The sequence below is a fragment of the Pipistrellus hanaki genome (genome assembly GCF_964339955.1).
Source record: "Pipistrellus hanaki genome assembly, chromosome: 16".
Lineage (NCBI taxonomy): Eukaryota > Metazoa > Chordata > Mammalia > Chiroptera > Vespertilionidae > Pipistrellus > Pipistrellus hanaki.
The window spans coordinates 32,695,877-32,718,418 of record NC_140518.1 but is presented as its reverse complement, the minus strand read 5'-3'; the positions used below and the strand labels follow the sequence as shown (position 1 = coordinate 32,718,418).

General features: G+C 63.9%; 1 protein-coding gene across 3 annotated transcripts; it reads left to right on the top strand.

The window, feature by feature from the left end:
- Positions 1 to 1,415: 1,415 nt before the first annotated feature.
- MYO1C (myosin IC) lies at positions 1,416 to 22,260 on the top strand. Of its 3 annotated transcripts, none has more exons than XM_084862861.1 (32): positions 1,416 to 1,681; positions 8,038 to 8,193; positions 8,302 to 8,417; positions 9,022 to 9,220; positions 9,384 to 9,464; positions 10,313 to 10,492; positions 10,569 to 10,667; positions 10,823 to 10,936; positions 11,016 to 11,087; positions 11,453 to 11,572; positions 11,691 to 11,773; positions 11,993 to 12,098; positions 12,190 to 12,270; positions 12,557 to 12,648; positions 14,977 to 15,071; positions 15,152 to 15,198; positions 15,299 to 15,379; positions 16,852 to 16,957; positions 17,039 to 17,156; positions 17,697 to 17,810; positions 17,886 to 17,962; positions 18,296 to 18,364; positions 18,458 to 18,542; positions 18,640 to 18,799; positions 19,042 to 19,125; positions 19,777 to 19,870; positions 19,959 to 20,014; positions 20,120 to 20,255; positions 20,331 to 20,401; positions 20,478 to 20,575; positions 20,649 to 20,748; positions 21,087 to 22,260. In XM_084862861.1, exons 1-32 carry the CDS (start codon positions 1,607 to 1,609, stop codon positions 21,111 to 21,113), a joined length of 3,192 nt encoding a protein of 1,063 aa, XP_084718987.1. In that variant the 5' UTR covers positions 1,416 to 1,606; the 3' UTR covers positions 21,114 to 22,260. The 3 variants fall into 3 exon arrangements, with proteins under 3 accessions (XP_084718987.1, XP_084718988.1, XP_084718986.1); XM_084862862.1 differs by lacking the exon at positions 1,416 to 1,681 and adding an exon at positions 2,455 to 2,608; XM_084862860.1 differs by lacking the exon at positions 1,416 to 1,681 and adding an exon at positions 6,554 to 6,677.
- The last annotated feature ends 282 nt before the right edge of the window (positions 22,261 to 22,542 follow it).

Below are 22,542 nucleotides of genomic sequence, written 5' to 3'. Positions count from 1 at the left end.
ACAGCTCAGGAGTGGGACGATGGAGGCAGCTGTGGTACCGTGCAGGACCAGACAGGAGTTAGACCAGTGTGAATCGAAGTTCTATCTCTACCCACAGTCTCAATTGTCTGTAAAATAAAATAATGCACTATTCACAACTATGTGTGAAAGAACAATTGTACACACACAAAAACACCCAAACTAACACTATACCCACCTCATGGTCCCTGCAGCCCTGGGGCTGGACCTCCAGAGCTGATGAGGCCAGGGGTCCCTGTTTCTCCTCTTTGTGGAGCATGCCCCCCCCCCTCCCCTCCCCCTAAGCCTTCACTGCCCGTCCCTCTCCCAGCCCCCTTCTCAGGACAGAACCCTCCTGGCCCGGCAGGAGTGCGTCCAGCAGGAGTGAGGCGGGAGGGGAGGGGGAGCGCTTTCCCTCCTCTCGGCCCCAGTCAGGATATGGCCGCTCTGGGCCCAGCCCTGACCCACTGGGTGGAAACAGGAAATATGTGAGACTTGGTGTGCGCTGGTCTCGGCCTGGCTCCGCGGCGGCTGATAAGGGCCATTGTGTGGCTGCCGGGGATGAGCCTGCCCTGGATGGATGTGCTTCCTGGAGGAAGGAAGGAAGCTTTGCTGGTCTTTCCTGGGCGGGCAGAGCTGTGAGGGAAGGGAAGGGAGCCTGGGGGAAGGTGCCTGCCCATGGCTGGACCTCACCCCTCCCATGCCAGCCTTCCCTCTGGAAAGGTCACTTTCCCCCAGCCACTTCCCCTTCTCACTTCCTCAAGGAATGGCTGGAGACCCAAGGGCTCAATCCCAGGCCAGGAAAGTGTCAGCGGTGATTTAGCAACAATAAAGATAGCAAAACAGGAACATTCGGGGTGGGGGGCACCTGAGGGTGCTAATGGAAAAGTAAGGAGCCAGCAGGCCTAAGGCTGCCCACAGCCAAGGACCCCAGGCATCGGCGTGCCAAGTGGTTGAAGCTCCAGAGGAGGGTAGTCTGGGGGAAGGGGGGCAGTCACAGTGTCCCCCCTCCCTCTCCAGCCAGCCAGCCCCTCTTCCCAATATGGCCAGCCCCCAGCAGCCCTGGCCTTTCAAACTCAAGGGGCTCATGTGCTGCTGTGGGAGGCAGGCAAATTGGGGGTGCGTTGCATGCAGGAGGGGCAGTGCTCACTGATGGATCCTCTTGGCTTGGACAGAATGTGCATTTTCATTTGGGGAGTGGTCAGTGTGCTCTCCAGCAGACACCGGTGAGTGGGCAGGGGCCGAGGCCCAGCCACAGAGCGGCCTCCTACCCTCTGACCTAGAGCCCAGGGTACCCCAGGGCTGGCTCTATCAGCTGCTCTGGTTACCTGGACAACAGGCATTTCCTCCATCACTCAGCCCCTCCTCTTCCTGCCCCAGCCCTCTGGGCCAAGAGGCCTCCCAATCAGACCTGGGCTGCTCCAGCTGTGTCCTGAGGCGCTGGACCAGACACATCCCCTGGGGCTGGAGTTGAAGCTTAACCAAGTGGCCATCCCAGCCTGAGACCAGATTCCTGGCTGTGCGGACGGACAGCGATAGCCAGTGGGCAGGCAGGCAGGCCTCAGCCCAGAAGCCCCAGTGCCCAGCACGCTGGCAATCCACAGGCGGAATGGCACTGCAAGTGGAGCTGATCCCCACCGGGGAGATCATCCGCGTGGTTCATCCCTACAGACCCTGCAAACTTGTAAGTTGGGGTGCCGAGGGGGGAGGAAGGGGGGCAGTGTCTCCCCAGGGCCCGCAGCCCTCTTTCCAGCAAACCCCTGGGAAGAGGTGAGCAGCGGAAAGGGGTTCCAGTCCCTGTGGAACAGGAGGAGACTGGACCAGAGGGGGAAGGGGAGGAGGGGGGAAGGTTTTAAGCGCCACTAGTAACCATCACTAGGAGCAGCGTTTTCAAAGTGGGAATCTGGGTTTGAATCCCTTCTCCTCCTGCTCCCTGATCCTCGGTGCGCTGGGCTGCGAGAACTGGGCATAGCACAGAGGTGACGGGGCTGCTCTGAGGTCAAAGGACTAGTGCATGCAAAGCTCCGGGCCACAGTACGGGCTCAGTCAATGCCTTCCCTTCCCGTGGGCTCAGAGCAGTGGCTCCGAGGGTGAAGGGGGAGAGGCAGTCACAAATGGGGAAGAACCCATCTGGCTCAGCCCGCAAGGAGGGTTGGGTTTGCTGAGGGGGTGCATAGGGGCCCCAGGACGATAAGGGAGAACCCCATCAGACGCACCCACCCACCCACCTCTGCGGAGAGAGGAAGGGAGGGAGGAAAGGAGGGAGGGAGGGAGGGAAAGGGAAGGAGGGGGAGAGAGAGAGTTGTAGGGTGTGGGGTGTGGGGTGTGTTTGTGTGCACCCCTCGTCCTGGGACCTGGTGGCGGCGTGTGCGGCCCCCAGTCCCCGCGGACCAGGGCCGGGGTCAGGCCCGGGGCGGGCCGGGTGGCCAGGGCGGGGCGGGGCGGCTGGGTGCGCGCGCGCCTGGGTTTGGGCCCTGCCCGGGATGACGACAGGCAGCGGCCCGGCCCCGGGCGGGCCCTGGGCGGGGAGAACGTGCCCGGGACCGCGGACTCCAGAGCCGGCCACGCCGCCCAGCCCGGCCCCCGCCCGCACGCCGACAGCGCCGAGCCGGTGGGTCCGCGGGGCGCGGGCGCGGGGCGGGAGCAGCCGCGGGGCCCGGGAGCCTCCGCCGGCGGGCGGGGCGGGGAGCGGGCGGGCCCCGGGCGGAGGCCACCCCGAGCCGCCGTGCGGGAAGCCGAGGTCGCTGGGGCCGAGGGTCGGCCCGGCGAGTGCGGGACCCCAGGGCCGGCGGCGCCAGGGCCGGCCCGGCGGACGCTGAGAGGCTGTGGGCGCCGCGGGCGGGGCCGGGGTCTCTCCGGCGGGCACCCCGCACGCCCTTTGGCCGGGCTCTGCCTCCGGGTTCCGGAGCCGCCGCCGGAGCCCCGCCCCTTCCCGTCCCCCGCCCCGGCCGCCAGCGCCCGGCGGGAGTGCGCGCGGCCCGCGGGGGGCTCCGGGGTGAATGAGACCATGAATGGGCATCCGCACCTCCGGCCTCCGGCTGGCACGGCTGGCGGCGCTTCATTCATTCCCCCCGGCGGCCACGGGGGCTATGGAGCCCCCACGGCGCCAGGCCGGAGCCTTCTGGGCGCGGCTGACCAGGGGCTGTGTGTTCGGAGGGAGCCCGAAAGGGGCTCTGGAGGTGATACCTGAGCTGAGTCTTCAAGGATGACTAAGAGCCAGTCAGTTGGGAAGGGGAAGTGCAGCGAGGGCCAAGGAAATTGCAGGTGCAAAGGCAGGAGGCTGAGAGCACCACGTGTGGCAGCTGGTGGTGGCAGGGGCGGGGGCCGCTGGTTCTGGCCATGGCTGGTGGGGAGGCATGAGGAGCGTAGGGGCCGGAGAGGGTCACACGAGAAGGTGGGGGCAGTAGGGTAAACTGAGGACAAGGAGGTCCACTGGAGTCCATATGCAAGAAGCAGTGGGTGTGAGGTGCCGGCGTGGCACATGGACTGGTGCCTGTAAACCTTCACTCTATTAACATGAGTGTTTGTAAGTACCACAGGCTGCTGTGGGGAGAGGGATTCACAGGAGGAAGGCAGGGAGGCCAGGTGGAGGCAGGGATGGGGGAGGGCAGAGGAGAGGTTTTAGCAGCTGGTGACTCCTGGGAGGAGTGGAGGAAGGGCAGGCCCTTTGGTGCCAGGTGGTGTGCCAGGTGCCTCCCTCCTCTCTACTTAGAGGACACTGAACTGGGCGGTAGGTCAGGGGGCGAGGACTCTGTTTACCTCTGCTGGACCCCCGGGGAGAGGTGTCTGCCGGCCAAAGGCCCATGGTTCTGGAGCCCTGTGAGGCATCAGGTGGAGCCCTAAGTCCCTGCCATTCCTCCCCAACCCCCCTCACAACAGTGCCCCTGAGTCTGGAACAGTGCTTGGTGGGGCTGCCTGGGCCCAGACTAAAATGTGTGTGATCGCTATAAACGGAGCCCCTGTTCTGCTCCCAGCACTGCGCTGCGGTGAGAGGCTGCCACCACAGGCCTTGCTGCTGCCTCAGTGAAAGTAAGCTGATAGCAGTGATGGGGGGGGGGGGGGGCCGCAGAACACCCATTCCAGGCTGGCGTGGCCCTGGCCCTGGGCTGGGGGGACATTGGAGGCTGCCCAGTGACCTCCCCACTTCTCCAGGGGTCAGACTTGGGGGCACCTGGCCCATACTAGGTAATGGCACTGGATGGTCCAGGTTTGCTGGAAACATCTCCCCAGGTGGGAGGAGACCCCGAAGCAGCCTTGAAAAATGAGTCCTAGGTCACTCAGAGGCCATGGCTGCACCCCAGCCCCTAGGCCCAGGGCCGGCCCACGCTCCCTAGCTGCTCCTCCTAAAGTCTACGTGTCAATAGCAACACCACAGCAGCAGGTGCACTGGGCACTACAGCCATGGGGTCACCGAGAAAGGTCACGCCTAGTAACCCTTACTAATAAGTGTGGGAACCTGCCAGCCCTACGCCGGTCTCACTCTTCCAGGGCGGCCCTGGGTGACTGGTGAGCGTTGGAGGTCCCGCTTCCAATCCCACCCCTCCTTTTACTAGTCCCGACGTCTTAATCAGACATCCATCTGCCAGCCTCAGTTTCCCCGTCTGTAGAATGGAAGTAACAACACAGACTCATGGCTTGGCCGGGGGCTTGAAGAGAGCACCCTAAGACAGCGCTCAGGACGCAGGGTGCCCGCCGCTGGCTGACTCCTCTCCCGGGGGGCGGGGCGGCCGGCGGGCTGGGCTGGGGCGGGAGCCGGAGCCGGAGCCGGAGCCGGCCCGCCGCCCACGCAGCGGCGGAGACTCCCCCTCCTTCCGCCGCCGGGCGGCGGCCGCGGGCGCCAGCGGGCATCCCGGGAATGCGGCGGCGCGGCCCCGGTGGGGGATGGCCGGCCGGACCCTCCGCGCGCGGATTCCCCTCATTCCAGCGGCCTGACGCGGCGGCGGGCGGGGCGGACACTCCACCGCGAGGCCCGCCCCCTCCGGCTCCGCCCCTGGGGTCCCGGAGCCCCCCGCTCCCCGCTGGGGACCCCCTCCCTCCCCCTGAGCCCCTTCTCCGCCCCCGCTCGCTCTGGAGTTGAACCTTGGGGCGCCCCCCCCCCCCGCCCTGAGCCCGGTCTGTGGATGGGGTTTCATATCCCCCACTGCCCACCACCTCCTCCTCCGCGCCCCCCATCCCTCCTCCGCGCCCCCATCCCCCCTCCGCGCCCACCACCTCCCAGCTGCGCGGTGGCACCCGGTCCCCTCGCCCCTTCCCGGGGCCCCATCTCCCAGCTGGCGCCCGCCTCGCGGGTTCCCTCGGGTCGCGGCTCCGGCCGCGCTGTTGTTCCCGAGTTAACGAGGCTGGAGCCCGCACCTGCCGCAGCCACACCCCACTCCACCCCCGGGAGCCCGGGACCGAGGTGGGGTGCCCTGGGGTGTGGGGTCCGGGCTGCCTTCTCCCCGCAAGGATGAGCCGGTGCCCAGTATTGCGCCCCGGGTCCTTGCTGCAGGGGGAGAGGAAGCGGGGGTGCTCCTGGAGCCTTTGTGATAACCGGGGGCAGGCTGAGGGGCTCCCCCAGCGGCCGGGGCCGCCCCGGGCCCGCGTGGAGCGAAGGTGTGGCCGAGGGAGGGAGGGAGGGAGGAGGCGCTCACCGAGGCGGCGCGGGGCGTTAGGGCTGGGCCTCCCCCTCCGGCAGGTGCGGGCCTGGGGGGAAGGGGCTTCAGCAAACAGCTCAGTGAGCCCGCACCTTCCGCAGGCTCCGGCCATGCCCCCCGCCAGGCCGGGCCTGCGCCGGTTCGCCCTCGGGGTGTGCTCCCCACATCCAGGGGGGGGTGTTGGTGTGGGAGGGGGTGTCCTGGGCACCACGTGTGGAGGTATTTGGAGGGGCCAGAGGGGAGGCCCCTTCCAGAGGAGGGAGGGGCCCCAGGCCCCGGCTGTGGGTTCGGGACCGAGGAGGAGGGTGCTGGTCCCGGGCTGGAAGCCGGCGTGGGCTTCCCGGTGGGACACGGACCTCCCGGAGGCCGGCCCCGCTCCGGGCCAGGCGCCTGCGGCCCCCCCTGTGCTCCGGGCTCCGGCCGCGGAGACGGGGAGCGAAGGCGCTCCTCCGGGCTAAGGACGCGGCCACCCCCGCGGGGGCGAGGGTCGGGGCGGCCGGGCCGCGGAGCTCCGCCCGCCGGGCGCCGGCCGTATTTGGGCATTTCGCTCTATTTTTAACTTCGCCGGGCCGGGAGGGCCGGGGAGGGGAGGGAAGTCCCGCTTCCTCCGGGCCCCGCCGCAGCCCTCGGCCCGCGCCCGCCGGGGGCGCCGGGCAGACCCCGCCCGGAAGTGGGCTCCGGGGGCGCCGGGCAGTCCCCGCCCGGAAGTGGGCTCCGGGCCGGTGTAGACGCGGCGGCCGCGCGGGTTCCGGGCCCCACCCCGGAGCCAACGACGTCCCTCCGGGAAACCCCGGCCCCGGCGGCGCCCTGCCCGCGGCCCCCGCCCCGCGTCCCCCCCCGAGAGTACCCTCAGCCCCCCAAACCCCAACCCCACCGGCGGGTCCCCGGTCCGAGCCCAGGGGGCGGGGGCGGGGCGGGGGAGCCCGGGCCGCGGAGGGGCGGGCGGGCGGGGGCGGGGCGGCCCCTCCCTCGTTGACGCCGGCGGAGCCGGGGGGAGAGCACCGGCGGGAGGGGCGCGGCGGCGGCAGGATGCGCTACCGGGCGTCGGTGAGCGGGGCGGGGCGGGGCGGGCGGGGGTCCCGGCGGCCCTGGGCCTCGCGGCGGCGGCGCCCAGCCCCGCCAGGAAGCGGGCGCGGCGCAGGGATTCGGGTGGAAAAACGTCCCGGGAAGTTGCAGGGGGAGGAGGCCGAGGCGGGAGGGCCGCGGGGCGCGCGGGCCTGGGCCCCGGCTCCCAGCTCGCGGGGAAGGCCGAGCGCTCGGACCCGGCACCCCGGGGGCGGAGGGGGCGGGGGGGCGGAGGGGCGGGGGCTCCGGCCAGATTTGCTGGCAGCTCCGGGGCAGGATGGGGCGGAGGAGGCAGGGACAGGCCGGGGCGTGGCAGGCCCCTGGCCAGACCCAGAGGGTCCCCCTGGCGAGAGGTCTGGGGGGGTCTGGGGTGGGAAACGACCTGTTGCCAGCTTTGGGATCTAAACCCACCGCCACCACTGCCCCCTTTGCTGTTCTCGGACCCCTGACACTTTGGATATCAGTTTCCTGGAGCCCCAGCAGAGTGTGTCCTGGGGGGACAGCCCCCCGCCAGCCGGCCCCTCTCCCTCCCCCCTGGGGGCCCAGGCGGCTGGAGGCGGCAGCTGGGCTTTCCGCGGTGAAACCCCCGCCCCCTGAGGCCTCTGGGCTCCCAGAGGAGGAGGGTGTCTGGGGAGCTGGCAGCTGATGGGGAGGGTGTGGCCCAGCTCAGGAGGGCGGCCCGCTTAGGGGGTGAGTGTGGAGTCCAGCTGGACCGGAGGCCCCTGGGCGGCCCGCTCCTGCACAGGGGCTGAGGGTGGCCTCTTGCTTGGTCTCCAGATTCTCCCCCTGAGATTTTGGCGGGTGGGGGTGGGAGAGGCGGGCCTACCCTGCCAGAATTCACTCGGAGCCATCTGTCCTCCAACAACACCTGTCACCTGTGGCCCAGAGCGGGCCTTGGAGTCACCTGGTCTCCCTCAGCTCCTCCTCCTCAGGCGGAAGCCACCCTAGAGGGGAGGGGATTTGTCCAAGGTCAACAGAGCTTTTCTTCTGGGATTCCAGGAGTTCCTTCTCATGATCCCCCTTCCTCTACACAGAACTAGCCCCTCCCCGGATCCAGTGGACTCGCTCCTCTGTCCTCTGGGTCCTCTGTGCCCCGGGGTCTGTGTCCCGGTCCCTGCCCCCATGAGGTCTCTGATCTGGGTGACCTGCCTGTGTCCTCAGTGTCCCATGTGCCGGCTTCCCACCGCCCAGGCCCCGTGTACACACAGCGTAGTCCTTCTCCCGTGTCCCGTGTCCGCCTGCCCCTGGCGGCCCACTCAGCCCCACAGGCTGTGGTGGAGGGAGACGTGACCTGACCTTACCCTCCTGGCCCTCACCCTTGCCCGTGGCTCGTTCCCCGCAGGCCCTGGGCAGCGACGGGGTGCGGGTGACCATGGAGAGCGCCCTGACCGCCCGGGACCGGGTGGGGGTGCAGGACTTCGTGCTGCTGGAGAACTTCACCAGCGAGGCGGCCTTCATCGAGAACCTGCGGCGGCGGTTCCGGGAGAACCTCATCTACGTGAGGCCCGAGGGGGGAGGCGGGGGGGGGGGCAGAGGCAGGACGGAGGGGCAGAGAGGCAGCAGGGGCCTCTGGGAGAGAGTCTTGACCCTCCTCCCCCCACCCCAGACCTACATCGGCCCGGTCCTGGTCTCTGTGAACCCCTACCGGGACCTGCAGATCTACAGCCGGCAGCACATGGAGCGCTACCGCGGCGTCAGCTTCTACGAGGTGCCGCCCCACCTGTGAGTGCCCCCCCCCCCCCCCCCCCGGCCCGCACTCTGAAACGACCCTGACGGACTCCCCGTTTTGGATGAAGCACTGGCCACAGCTGTGAGGCGTCCCCAGTACCTCACCCTGGACCGGCTCCATCCCCGCTGAGATGGATCAGCCCCATCTGTTCGGGACCTCCCCAGCCCCCACCCAGCTCATTCTCACTCATGGCTTACTTGCCCAACGGCACCTGGCATGGCCCCCAGCCTTAGTGACCCTCTGGCCCCTACCTCTGGGGGCCTCCAGCCCTACCTGTGAGGGACCCCAACCTCTACCTGAATGACCTGCAACACCCCACACACACACACTCCTGAGTGATCCTCTGAGAGTGCCAGTGTCCAGCGCTCGCTTCGGCAGCACATACTCAAAATGGAGAGGGACCCCCCTCCAGGGCTGTGAAGAACCTCCTCCACCCACACCCTGAGGGTTCCCCAGTCCCCGTCCTCGGGGGTATAAGCAGCTCCCACCCACAAGAGAACCCCAGGCAGATATGGAGGTGCCCTCTCCCCGCCCCGCCTGCCGGACTCCCACCAGCTGCTCCAGCTCGTACCCCTGACCGACCGGCTTCTGCCCCAGGTTCGCGGTGGCCGACACGGTGTACCGGGCGCTGCGCACCGAGCGCCGGGACCAGGCGGTGATGATCTCCGGGGAGAGCGGGGCGGGCAAGACGGAGGCCACCAAGCGGCTGCTGCAGTTCTACGCCGAGACCTGCCCGGCCCCTGAGCGGGGCGGGGCCGTGCGGGACCGGCTGCTGCAGAGCAACCCTGTGCTGGAGGTGAGGGCAACCCTGTGCTGGAGGTGAGGGCAACCCTGTGCTGGAGGTGAGGGCAACCCTGTGCTGGAGGTGAGGGCAACCCTGTGCTGGAGGTGAGGGCCCGCGGCCTCTGAGGGGGGAGGCGGGGGCAGAAGGCCGCACCCTCATGCCCGTCTGCTCCTAGGCCTTCGGCAACGCCAAGACCCTCCGGAACGATAACTCCAGCCGGTTCGGGAAGTACATGGACGTGCAGTTTGATTTCAAGGTACCTGTGGGGCGCCAGGGCAGGGCGGGAGTCCGTTCAGTAGGCACTTGGTGAGCTCCTGCTATGTGCCAGGCGCTGTGCCAGATGCTGGTACTGCAGCACTGAGACAGAACGGACAAAAACCCTGCCTTTAGGGGAGACAGTCAGAAAACAGAAAAAGGTGATGTAGGTGACAAGTGTCGCCATGGCAAAAAAACAATAAACAAAAAAACAAGGTACGGGGTGGGGGCAGCTGCTCTTTCAATATATTGTATCATTAACTCCAAGTGGAAAGCGGCCATTGGAAGATTGGGAGCAGAGTGTGTCAGGATCTGACTTCCTCTGAAAAAGGCCGTTCTGGCTGCTTTGTTGAGACGAGGTGGTCAGAGAAGCAGGGAAACCAGTAAGGACGCTGATAGAATAATCTAGATGGCGGTGACTGCAGCTGGAAGCAGCGCGGTGGCAGTGGAGGTGCTGAGCAGCTGGCCTGTGGGGTTGGGAAGGTTAAGGCCGCGGGACTGATGGACTGAGGGGATGAGAGGCCTGCAGGCTCCTTGGCCTGAGCGCGCGGGAGGGTGAAGTAGCCATTGGCCAAGATGGAGACAGCGGAGCTGGCCGAGGAGCCGAGCGCAGCGCGGTTTCAGGCTGTGGGGTCTGAGGGGCCTGTGGTACGTCCGGATGGAGCTGACGTGTAGATGGGGGTCAGTGTCCTCTATCCTGAGAGGAAGAAGCTGAGGCAGCCGGGGACTTTCCAGGTCCCGTGCACTCAGAGGCAGCACTGGGATTAGACCCGAGACGGCGGGGAGAGAGGGGAAGAGGGGCCCCACACCCATCCCCCTGAACGGCCCCCCGTTCTGTCCTGCCCACAGGGGGCCCCTGTGGGAGGCCACATCCTCAGTTACCTCCTGGAGAAGTCCCGCGTGGTCCACCAGAACCACGGGGAGCGGAACTTCCACATCTTCTACCAGCTGCTGGAGGGGGGCGAGGAGGAGACGCTGCGCCGGCTGGGCCTGGAGCGCAACCCCCAGAGCTACCTGTACCTGGTGAAGGTGAGGTGGTGGCCGGGCGGTGCCCCCGGGAGCAGCGGGCGCCAGGGCTGGCCACCCAGCTTTGCCCCTCCTCCAGGGCCAGTGTGCCAAAGTCTCCTCCATCAACGACAAGAACGACTGGAAGGTCGTCAGGAAGGCTCTCTCGGTCATCAACTTCACGGAGGACGAAGTGGAGGTGAGGCCTCTGTTGGGGTCACCCCCTGAAGATCCCCGCCCACTCTTACCGCCCCATCTGCTCAGATCCCCCTTCTCCTCGCAAACACTCTCTGCTCCGGCCCCCCACCCCGGGTGCCCTCCTGGGTCTCCCATCTGCCCCTGCCTGTCCCCCAGGACCTGCTGAGCATCGTGGCCAGCGTCCTGCATTTGGGCAACCTCCACTTTGCTGCCGATGAGGAGAGCAACGCCCAGGTCACCAGCGAGAACCAGTTCAAGTACCTGACCAGGGTAAGCGGGTGCGCAGAGGGCGAGGGCAGGGCCGCTGGGGGAGGGGAGGACACCCTCACCACGCCCCGCCTCTTGACAGCTCCTTGGCGTGGACAGCGCCACGTTTCGGGAAGCCCTGACGCACAGGAAGATCATCGCCAAGGGCGAAGAGGTGAGCCAGGCCTTCGCCTCAGGAGGTGGGGGTAGGGGTGCAGGAATAAGGCAGCCCCCAGCCAGCATTGCCCCCTCCCCCAGTCCGCTAGCTGGCCCTCAGCCATGCTGGAAGGACGGAAGGAGCTGGCTCAGAGGCACAGGGGTCGGGCCAAGGCCACACAGGAGGGTGATCTCTAGGAATGGGGCCTCTTGTCCACGTACCTCTTTCCCTCTGGTGGGGTCACTGTGTTCTCTCCTGGGCCCGATCCCCCCCCCCCCCAGCAGGAGGGCAAGTACGCATAGTTTCCTGGTGTTCGACCTGAACCCAGAGGGGCGGGTGGAGGGGGCCTCAGCATTCGTCTCCCTGTGTCACCACACGTGCAGCTCCTGAGCCCGCTGAACCTGGAGCAGGCCGCCTACGCCCGAGACGCCCTGGCCAAGGCCGTGTACAGCCGCACTTTCACCTGGCTGGTCGGGAAGATCAACAGGTCGTTAGCCTCCAAGGTGAGGGCGTGGTCCAGGCTGCTCCCGAGGCAGCGGGGAGGCGGTCCAGGGCGGCCTGGGCCCGGGCGCTGGGGACTCGCAGGCGTGGGCACCCACGCTCCTGGTTGAATGCCCCTAGGATGCCCAGAGCCCCAGCTGGCGGAGCACCACAGTCCTCGGGCTCCTGGACATTTATGGCTTCGAGGTGTTTCAGAACAACAGGTCAGTGCCCTCTCCCTCCTGCCTGGCATCCTCTCGTCTCTCTGTCCCGGGCCTTCTCCTCCGTCTGCCCGCCTCTCCGATTCCTGTCAGTGGTTTCCCGGCGTCCTGGGTCCTGAACAGTGTTTCTTTCCAGAGCTGCTCAGGGGCCCGGCCCCTCCTCCCCTCACCCTGCCCCGTGGCCACCTCGAGCTCCTGTGGTTTCCCCCGCTTTCCTCACAGCTTCGAGCAGTTCTGCATCAATTACTGCAACGAGAAGCTGCAGCAGCTGTTCATCGAGCTCACCCTCAAGTCAGAGCAGGAGGAGTACGAGGCGGAGGGCATCGCGGTGAGTGCGGCCTGCGGGTTCCCAGGAAGCCCAGGTCCGTCCCCGGGGGGCCCCCTGGACCGTGTGACGCCCTCCTTCCCCTTCCCCTCAGTGGGAGCCTGTCCAGTATTTCAACAACAAGATCATCTGCGATCTGGTCGAGGAGAAATTCAAGGGCATCATTTCCATCTTGGTGAGTCGTCTGTTCCTCCAGGGCCTCGCGTGGGGGCCGGGTGGAGGACGTCACTCCTTCTCCTTCCTCTCCGCCGGTCCACGGAGGGCCAGCGCTGGGGCTGAGCAGGGACAGGGCAGGGCTCTGCATGAGGGTGAGGGGAGGTGCCGGCTAATCTGGAAGCCGTCCCCAGGAGGTCCCTTCGATCTTCCCCTTTCCCCCGTGTCTCTGCCTCCTGCATGGTGCCCCTAAACTACCTCTCCGGCCCCGCCATTGACACGGCCATCACTCTGTGCCACACCCCCAGGACGAGGAGTGCCTGCGCCCTGGGGAGGCCACAGACCTGACCTTCCTGGAGAAGCTGGAGGACACCATCAAGCACCACCCGCACTTCCTGACGTGAGTGGGGGTGAGGGCTCACTCCCGTAGAACCTGCGGGAGCCTGGGATCCCCCCGCAATTAAACCATCAGCCCCAGGAGGTGCCAGAGGAGGGCTGAGTGAGGAGGCGCCCAGAGCCGCAGCTCACCTTACAGCCCCAGAGGAAAAGCCAGGAGCGTGGCTCCCTCCTCGTTCTTTTTTTGCGAAGGCCCAGCCAGCGCGGCTCAGAGGTTGAGCATTGACCTATGAACCAGGAGGTCACCGTTCAATTCTCTGTCAGGGCATATGTGTGAGACGTGCAGGAGGCAGCTGATCAATGATACTGTTTCATCACTGATATTTCAATCTCTCCCTCTCCCTTCCTCTCTGAAATCAGTAAAAACATACTTAAAAAAAAAAAAAAAAGGGAAAGAAACTTGCTGAGATTGTTTAGCTTCCTTTATTTGGAAGTAGCTTCTTATTTAACTCGTCCCTGAAAGTGGGGCGAGGGAGAAGCAGCCCCGCTGCCAGCTCTGTCCCGCACGGTCTGTGCACACCGACTCTGACCGGAGCCGCCCGGGAGGCGCTCCTGGTGCTGCTCCTCTGACGAGGCTCAGAGCGGAGTCCTTCCCCAAGGTTATCTGCCATCTAGTAAGTCACCCGCTGGGACCAGTCCCAGGCCTGCAAATGCCACAGCCCTACGCGTGTTTGCTTCGTGTACGTAAATCCCTTTTCCTGGTTGTAAAAATAACGTTGCTCATTAGAGAAACGCTGGAATGTATGCAAAAGCCACCCGTAGTCCTGTCACCCAGAGGCCATCACTGCTAACAATTCGAGGCATTTCCTTCCTGCCTTTTCTGTACCTTTTTTTCCCCCGTGGTTGAGAATGTTGTTTCATTCAGTGTTGTTTTGTCATACCATTGATGAGATGTTGTGGGAACTTCATTCTTGTTTATATCAGTCAGCCTCTCGGTAAAACTGCTTTTTGTTATGTGTCCTTTCATTTAAAGTCACAGAACCCATCAGTGATACTAAGTGAGGGCTTACTGTAGAAGGCTCAGGATAGTGTTCTATCTTTCAGTATTTTCCTGTATCGTCAGGAGAGTTCCTCAGAATGCTGGCTCTCCTGGCTCTAGTTCACAGATAGCCCATGGCTCTTACCCCGCCTCTGGAGGCCTCCAGCTTGTGCTTGATAACAAGGCTGCCACAGACATCTTTGTGCCTTAACCCTCTGCCTGTGTCTCTGGTTAGTTGCTTGAAATAGTTCTTAAAAGTAGAAAATGGGCCTGGGCTGGTGTGGCTCAGTGGTTGGAGTGTCATTCTGTGCACTGAAAGTTTGTGGGTTTGATTCCCAGTTAAGGCGCATACCTAGGTTGGGGGTTCAATCCCAGTCAGGGCATGTATGTGAGGCAACCAATAAATGTTTCTTTCTCTCCTCCCTCCTTCTCTCCCTCCCTCTCCCTCCTTTTCTTCTTCCCTATCCTTCTCCCTTCCCCTCTCTCTAAATAACAGTTCAAGACAAAACGTAGCTTTTTGGTCTGCACTAAATGGTGGCCAATTCGATTCCTAGTCAGAGCACATATCTGGGTTGCAGGTTCAAACCCTCGTTGGGAGATGTTTCTCTCTCACATTGATGGCGCTCTCTCTCTCTCTCTCTCTCTCTCTCTCTGTTTGTCTGTCTCTCCCTCTTTCTCTCTCTAAACATGCCCTCGAGTGAGGCTTAAAAAATAATAATCTTCTATAATAATAAAAGGGTAATATGCTAATTAGACCAGATGTTTTCCGGACGTCCTTCCTGATGAAGCCTGGGCAGGAGGGAAGCCAGCCCGGGTCCCCGGTGCCTGCCAGGGGCCTGAGGAGGGGAGCCAGCCGGGTCCCCGGTGCCTGGCGGGGGCCTGAGGAGGGAAGCCAGCCTGGGTGCCGGCAGCCGGGGGGAGGAAGGCCTCCTCTTGCATGAATTTTTGTGCATTGGGCCTCTAGTAATAAGATAAAATAGAATTTAAAAAAACATGTATCCTCTAGTGAGCATTGTTTTTTAAATATAGAAAATGGGCCAAAGGGTATACACATGCTTAAGACTTACTAGTAACTAATCTCTTGGGGGCAGATTCTATTCTTAAAACATAGTGGGCCATGCTCAACCCTCTGAGCAGTCATGCAGAGCGGGGGCCACATCCCGGGTGTGGCCCTGGGCAAGGCCATCTACCTCCTTTGGACCCGTGGCCACCTCTGTGCAGGGAGGCAGGGTGGGCTGTGCGCTCTGAGCATGCCTGCTCCTTCCTGGAGGTCTGTTTCCTCTCAGACTCTTCAGCAGGCGGGGAGCATGGCTCAGGCCTCAAGCTGTAGCTTCCTCTCCCTGTCACCCCCAGGCACAAGCTGGCTGACCAGCGGACCAGGAAATCTCTGGGCCGCGGGGAGTTCCGCCTTCTGCACTACGCGGGGGAAGTAACCTACAGCGTGACCGGTGAGGCTTCTGGGGCTGGGGCCCCCCAGTGGGCAGGGAGGGGGACTCTTCCTCAGCTCACATGTGCTCTCTCCTCCCAGGGTTTCTGGATAAAAACAATGACCTTCTCTTCCGGAACCTGAAGGAGGTGAGGAGGACTCGGGGAGGACTCCAGGTTTGGCCCCGAATGGCCAGTGCGCCAGGAATCTGTCCTCCGACAACCTTGATCCCTCGCTCTGCCCTCACAGACCATGTGCCGCTCGGAGAGTCCCATCATGAGCCAGTGCTTTGACCGGAGCGAGCTCAGTGACAAGAAGCGCCCAGAGACGGTGTGCAGGCTGTGGGGCCCCAGGGGGCATGTGTGTGCACGTGCACGAGTGCCTGCAGGAGCTGGGCGTGGCTATGTGCACACGAGCTTCTGTGTGTGTTGGTTCCTGTGGTGTGCATCTGTGTGCGCTCTGTCGGTGTGCATGCACACACCACTGCTCCCTGTCCGCCTCGTCCTCTCTCCTCTGAGCCAGCCCGCCTCCTCCCTGGTCCCCGGGCTGCTCACCTGCCCTTACCAAGCATCCCCCACATACCTGCCGTGGGGATACTCCAAACTGCAGGTCAGCTCCTATCATTCCCTCACTCCACATGCCCCTGTGGCTCCCTTGTTCCCTCACCTTTAAATTCACACTCCCTGGGGTGACTCTTGAGTCCTGCTCTGATCCTGCCCTCTGCCTGCCTCTCACCCCTTTTTCTGCTTGTCCTGTTTGTAGCTCACTGTGTCCATCAAGTCTTTGCTCAGACTGCCCTCTGCCTGGAATGCCTTTCTCTCCGCTCTTCCTTCTGGCTGGCTGGCTCCTATCCTCTTTTTGTTTTAATTTATTTATTTTTAGCGAGAGAGAAAAACGTTGGTATATTCCACTTACTGATGCATTTGTTGGTTGGTTCTTATATGTGCTCTGATCGAGGATCAAACCCACAACCTTGGTGTATCAGAATGCTGCTTTAACCGCTGAACATATCCTTTCTTTTTCTTTTATTGATTAAGGTATTACATATGTGACCTTATCCTCCCCATTGCCCCCACCTTTTTTTTTTAATAGAAGAAGGGAGAGGAAGAGAGAGAGAGAAACATCAGTGATAAGAGAGAATCATTGATCGGCTGCCTCCCTGAGGATTGAACCTGCAGCCGGGCATGTCCCCTGTCTAGGAGTCAAACCGTGACCTCCTGGTTCATAGGTCGATGCTCAACCACTGAGCCACACTTGCTGGGCTCCTACACAACCTTTAAAACTAGGTGAAGGGGCATGTCCAGGAGGCCTTTCCTGACGCCCGCTCCCCCATACACGGAATTAGTTGCCCCTATTGGTGCTCCCAGAACCACAGGCCTACGCCCCTGTGACGAATGGGGCCTCGATAGCTTGCGAGTCTGCTTGAAGGCTCTCCCTAGCAGGGTACAGGGCTGGTGGTTGAACGTATAGGTGTAGGACACATTGTTGGGAACAGTGGCCCTGGAATTCTAGGAGAAAGAGAGTCCTTGCCAAAGGACTGAGGTTGTGCTGAGGCCTGAGCAGGGTTTTAGACCCCAGTGAGGGTCTACACTGAGGTCTCTGGCGTTTTAGACCTCAGTGAGGTCTGTGGTGAGGCAGGTGGGCCTGGCTTGGCCCCTCCACTGGGAGGGAGGAAGGCCCCAGCAGGGGAGGCGGTAGCTGTGGGAATTGCTGCTCTGCCCCAGGGCCCAGGGACGGGCTGTGCTAGGAGTCGGAGGCATTAGCCCAGCTCCAGCCAACCGCCCATCGCCTCGGCTCACCAGGTGGCCACCCAGTTCAAGATGAGCCTCCTGCAGCTGGTGGAGATCCTGCAGTCCAAGGAGCCCGCCTACATCCGCTGCATCAAGCCCAACGACGCCAAGCAGCCCGGTAGGCCCCCGCCGTGGCCTGTGGGCGGGCCTCTGGGCCCTCTGTCCCCAGAAGCCCTCTGATGGCCCTGTCCCCCTCCAGGCCGCTTCAATGAGGTGCTGATCCGGCACCAGGTGAAGTACCTGGGACTGATGGAGAACCTGCGCGTGCGCAGAGCCGGCTTTGCCTACCGCCGCAAATACGAGGCCTTCCTGCAGAGGTGGGGGCGGGCCTGGCTCCGCCAGGACGGGTCCGGAGGGTAGGAGCCCGTAGGCCCTGGGAGGGGAGACGGGTTCTCCGCCCCGGTGCAAAGCCAGGATGGGAGGCTCGGAGCTGCCTTTCCAGCTGCAGGCCTGATGTCAGGCTCCGAGGACCCTCCCCCCAGGCCTGGCCTCACAGAGCGCGTGGCAGGCGGCAGGCTCCACACATCTGTCCCCAGGAGAAATGGTGAACGCTTCTGAGGACAGAGTTCCTGTCGCTCAGAAAGGAGAGGGCAGCTCTGTGGTTATCCTGACGTAGGGTCTGGGGACTCAGTCAGGTGTGAATTCCATCTCTGCTACTTTCCAGCCCCACGGCCTTAGGCAGATGAGAATATAACTGCCTCATTGTTATAGTGGAGACAACAGAGCCACCTCCCATGCCTTCTGTGAGCCGCCCTTTAGGGAGCCTCCCAGCAGGTGCCCAGAGAAGCTGGTGTGGTCCCCAGGGCAGGGTGGTGGCTGAGGTGGGAGCCCGGGACATGTCTGCTCCTGCCCCGCAGGTACAAGTCGCTGTGCCCGGAGACATGGCCCACGTGGGCAGGCCGGCCCCAGGACGGGGTGGCTGTGCTGGTCCGGCACCTCGGCTATAAGCCAGAAGAGTATAAGATGGGCAGGTGAGTGGTGCCCACTCCTGGGGTCCTGAGGGCATGGGGATGCCAACCAGGGGCTGATCACTGCTGCCCTCCCAGGACCAAGATCTTCATCCGGTTCCCCAAGACGCTGTTTGCCACAGAGGATGCGCTGGAGGTCCGGAGGCAGAGCCTGGGTGAGAGCCCCCCCTTTCCCGCCCCGGTGGGTCCATCTGGGGAGCAGGAAGTAAATCACTGCATTGGGCTCCCTTTTCAGGAAGTCGCCTCGCCACAATCAGCTGCCCTCCTCCCCCCCAGCCCCAGCCCCAGCCCCAGCCATCTGTCCTATCCTTGGTACACACGCTGAGCGTGTTCCCACATTCCGGTGCTGCCTCCTGTTGCTTTCACTTACTCTCCCTCCTCACTGTCCTCTCACTCAGTGGCTCCCTCATCCTTGCCACTCGGTGAGCTCTGGCAGCCAGGCCCCCCTGGCCCTGAGCTCCGGCCATTGACTCTCTTTCCCACCACAGCCACCCAGATCCAGGCCTCCTGGCGGGGTTTCCACTGGCGGCAGAAGTTCCTCCGGGTGAAGCGCTCAGGTTCGGGCCCAGCGGTCTTCGGGGGCAGGGGCTGGGGCCAGGGTGGGCCACCCCGGGGAGGGGGGAGAGGTCAGCCATCTGTGGTCTCCACAGCCATCTGCATCCAGTCCTGGTGGCGGGGAACCCTGGGACGGAGGAAGGCGGCCAAGAGGAAGTGGGCAGCACAGACTATCCGGCGGTGAGCGCTGGGGCACCGCGGGGGGTGCAGAGCCGGACGTGTGCGGGGGTCCGTTGCAGACGTCTCACCCCCATCCCCGTTGGGATCCCCACCCCAGGCTCATCCGAGGCTTCATCCTGCGCCACGCACCCCGCTGCCCCGAGAACGCCTTCTTCCTGGACCACGTGCGCACCTCCTTTCTGCTCAACCTGCGGCGGCAGCTGCCCCGGAACGTCCTGGACACCTCCTGGCCCACCCCGCCCCCGGCCCTGCGTGAGGTCCGCGGCCCTCCCTGCGACGGGGGCTTTCCACGCACTCGGGAGGGGCCCGATTAGCATGGCCAGAGGAGCAGTGAGAGGGCTCCCCAGGGGAGTGGAGCTGGGGCCGGGCCTTGGAGAGAAACCCCTTCGGGAATGGAAGGGGTTGTAGGCCAGAGCCCCGTGGTGGGCCTAGGCCTGGTGCCCCAGAGGGGAGGGAGCCAGCTGCCCGGGGCCCTGATGTTCCTGTGTCGCGCCCACAGGCCTCGGAGCTGCTGCGGGAGCTGTGCAGGAAGAACATGGTGTGGAAGTACTGCCGGAGCATCAGCCCCGAGTGGAAGCAGCAGGTACGGGGAGCCAGAGGCAGGTGTGGCCTGGCCAGGGGGCAGTGGCGCCACTTGGAGAGTGCCAGCCGGGGGAGCACCTTACTCCTGACTTACCACGTGACCTCAGTGGACCCCAGCCCCTCTCTGGCCTCACGTATGAAGCAGAAGCTGGAGTAGTTGTGGGTGGAAAGTAGGGTTCACCCGGGCCAACTCCACTGGACAGCAGAGGCTTCCCAGCGGCCTGTGCTGAAAGGTGCAGCTGCAGTCTCACCGGCTGGCAATGTCTGCCGTGGTTTTGGAGACAGACGTGGGCTGTCAATGTGCCTTGTATTTGCCAACTCAATCCTGGGCGATGCTAAGGACCCGCCCACTCAGGTAACCTGCAGCAGTTTGGAGTATTAGCGATCGGTCAGCTTCAAGATCCCACGTTGAAGCAGAATACTGGGGTCCCAGGGCCTGCACCCTGACAATGCCGCCAGGACCCTTCCGGGGAACTCTCTGCCTTGGTGGGTGGAGCCGGGGGTGCGGCAGAGGAGGGTCCATGGGGGTGTTGGTGGCAGGGCTTAGCCTCCTGCTGTCGGGGCCGGAAAGAGGGTGAATGAGGCTGTCTCAGCTTCTGAGGCTCTGATAGGCTCCAGTCTGACAGCCCTCCTCCCGCCCCTGTCTCCTCAGCTGCATCAGAAAGCCGTGGCCAGTGAGATCTTCAAGGGCAAGAAGGACAATTACCCCCAGAGTGTCCCCAGGCTCTTCATCAGCACACGGCTTGGTGAGCCCCTGACTCCCGTGTCAAACCCTCCATCACCGTCTAGTCCCCCCTCTCTCCTGCTGACTTCTCTCTCCCCCACCCGGTGCAGGTGCAGACGAGATCAGCTCCAAAGTGCTGCAGGCCCTGGGCACTGAGCCCATCCAGGTGAGACCTCAGGGATGGAGGCATTGGGCCCGGGAGAGGGCGAGGGGGTTGTCCCTGGAGCCCCCTCAGCCCCTCCCTGCCCCTCACCCCACCTCCTGTCCTCAGTACGCAGTGCCCGTGGTGAAATATGACCGAAAGGGCTACAAACCCCGACCCCGGCAACTGTTACTGACGCCCAACGCCGTGGTCATCGTGGAGGATGCCAAAGTCAAGCAGAGGATTGAGTACCCCAACCTGACCGGTGAGCCGGAGTCCAGGGCTCGTAGGGAGGCCCCTGCGCTGACCTTGATCCCTGACCTCTGCCCTTCTCCCTCAGGAATCTCAGTCAGCAGCCTGAGCGACAGCCTCTTTGTGCTGCACGTGCAGCGCGAGGACAATAAGCAGAAGGTGAGGGGAGGCGGGGGGGGGGGGGGGGGGTTCTGTAGGTCACGGCAGAGCCTAACCCTCCCCTGTTGGCCCCCAGGGGGATGTGGTGCTGCAGAGTGACCATGTGATTGAGACACTGACCAAGATGGCCCTTAGCGCTGACCGTGTGAACAACATCAACATCAACCAGGGCAGGTAAGGCAGGCAGGCACGGCGAGGGGCTGAGTGGACACATGGGGGCAGTCCTCACACACACCCTTCCCTCCAGCATCACGTATGCAGGGGGCCCTGGCAGGGACGGCATTATCGACTTCACACCCGGCTCAGAGCTGCTCATCACGAAGGCCAAGAACGGTCACCTGGCTGTGGTGAGTGGGACCTGGGACAGGGGTTGCCCTAGGACTGGGGTGGAGCCTCCGGCGACCAAGGCGTCTTGGCAGAGCTTGGGTATCATACCAGCCCTATCATCATCCTGTTGCCCATTGGGGCCAGAGTGAGGGGCCTTTTGAGCCCCTGTGGTGCAGAGGGTCATAGAGATGGCAGCGTGGGGCGGGGAGACGGGGCCGGGGTGTGCTGGGCGGGAAGAGAGGCCCACTCCGGCTGGGGAGCAGGACCAGGCTCCGCCGCAGGCTCCTGACCCAGGAAGACACGCGCCCGGCGGCCTCGGTCTGCTTCCCGCTCACACTGGGCTCTCCCTTCCCCTCAGGTGGCCCCGCGGCTGAACTCGCGGTGATGAAGGTGCCCCTGGACCCGCCCACCTCCCAGCGCTTCGCTTATCCTCTCTCCCCTCCCGTTACCAAAGACTCGAGCTTCCAGACAGGGACCCAGGGACACCTCGAAGCCCACGACAAGCTCCCGCCGCCTCCTCGCCCCTCCTGAGGGCGCTGCAGGGAGGGGTCGGGGAGCTGCCCAGGAGTGGGCCAGGCCGGGCCACAGCAATAGGAAAGCCGGGGCCAGAGGCACACACGCCAGCCCCACTGTCGATGCCAAATATTTGAGAGAAGGGAACTTTGCTGAGGTTTTCTCTGAGATTTTTTGATGCTTTATAGGAAACTATTTTTTTTTAGCCATTTCCCACCCCCAGACACACTGGATGTGTTTTCCCCGACTCCAGCCGGGCAGGGAACGTAGCTCAGAGGCGGAGCGGTCTGGGCCTGGTGCCCTCTTTCCTGCTCAGGCCGCTCTGTCCTCCTTGTTCCCTCGGCGGCGCCTCGTCTGCCTGCCTGTCTGCCCACCTGGATCCTCTGCGGCCGCTCCCGCATCCTCTGGGGCTGAGAGCACCCTTGCCTGCCCCCTTTCTCTGCCTTAACAATGTCCTTTCAATATCAGCCCAGCCTGAGTCCGGAGTGGGGAAGGCGTCTCAGCCACAAAATGTGGGAGACTGAGGCCAGCCTCCTGGTTGACAGCCGGAGACGGCAGCCCAGAGAGGGGCGGGACTTCCCGTCCTTCCCCAGCAGGTGGGGGCAGAGCCGGGACTGCAGCCTGTCCTCCCAGTACACCTCACTGCCTCCCCCAGGACCAGGGCCCCGGAAAACAGGCACATGTCTTAGGGCGCATGTGGCTCCCTGACCAGCAATCACCTTTGGGGGCCACCAGGTAGGAGAAGCCCTTCTGCCTGAGTCCATGCCTTCTGGTGACAAATACCCCACTCACCATAACTGGCCCCATTTCCGGGATGTGAGGCTTTTCCCGTGCCCCGAGCTGCCCCCGTGCCGGGACCCTGGGGAGGAGCTGCAGGGGCATCCCTCGTTCTGCTGCAGCTCCCCTCACGCCTCCCCAGAGAGCCTGGGCCGCAGCTGCCCTGCCTCCGGGGTCTCGGCCCACTGCTGACACTTCTGCGATCCAGAGAAACACTAAATAAAGCAATACGTGTTTGCCAACATGGGTCTCCTTGTGCGTGTTAAGAAGGGAGAGGCCTGCCTAGAAGGAGCCGAGCCTTGTGTTAGGTTTTTGCCTTGTCCCCAGAAGGAAGGCGGCAGCGCTCCCCTCCCAGGAGAAGAGCAGGTGTGACCAGTGGCCGCGACATTGACTCCAGAAGGGCTGCTCAGCCTGGCCCAGGCTTCGGGCTGGAGGCAGCAAGCATCGCACACAGCCTCTCCCCTGCGACTGCAGCCTCTCCTGGGAGGCTGGTGCCCAGAAGTACAGAGTGCAGGAGCCACGGG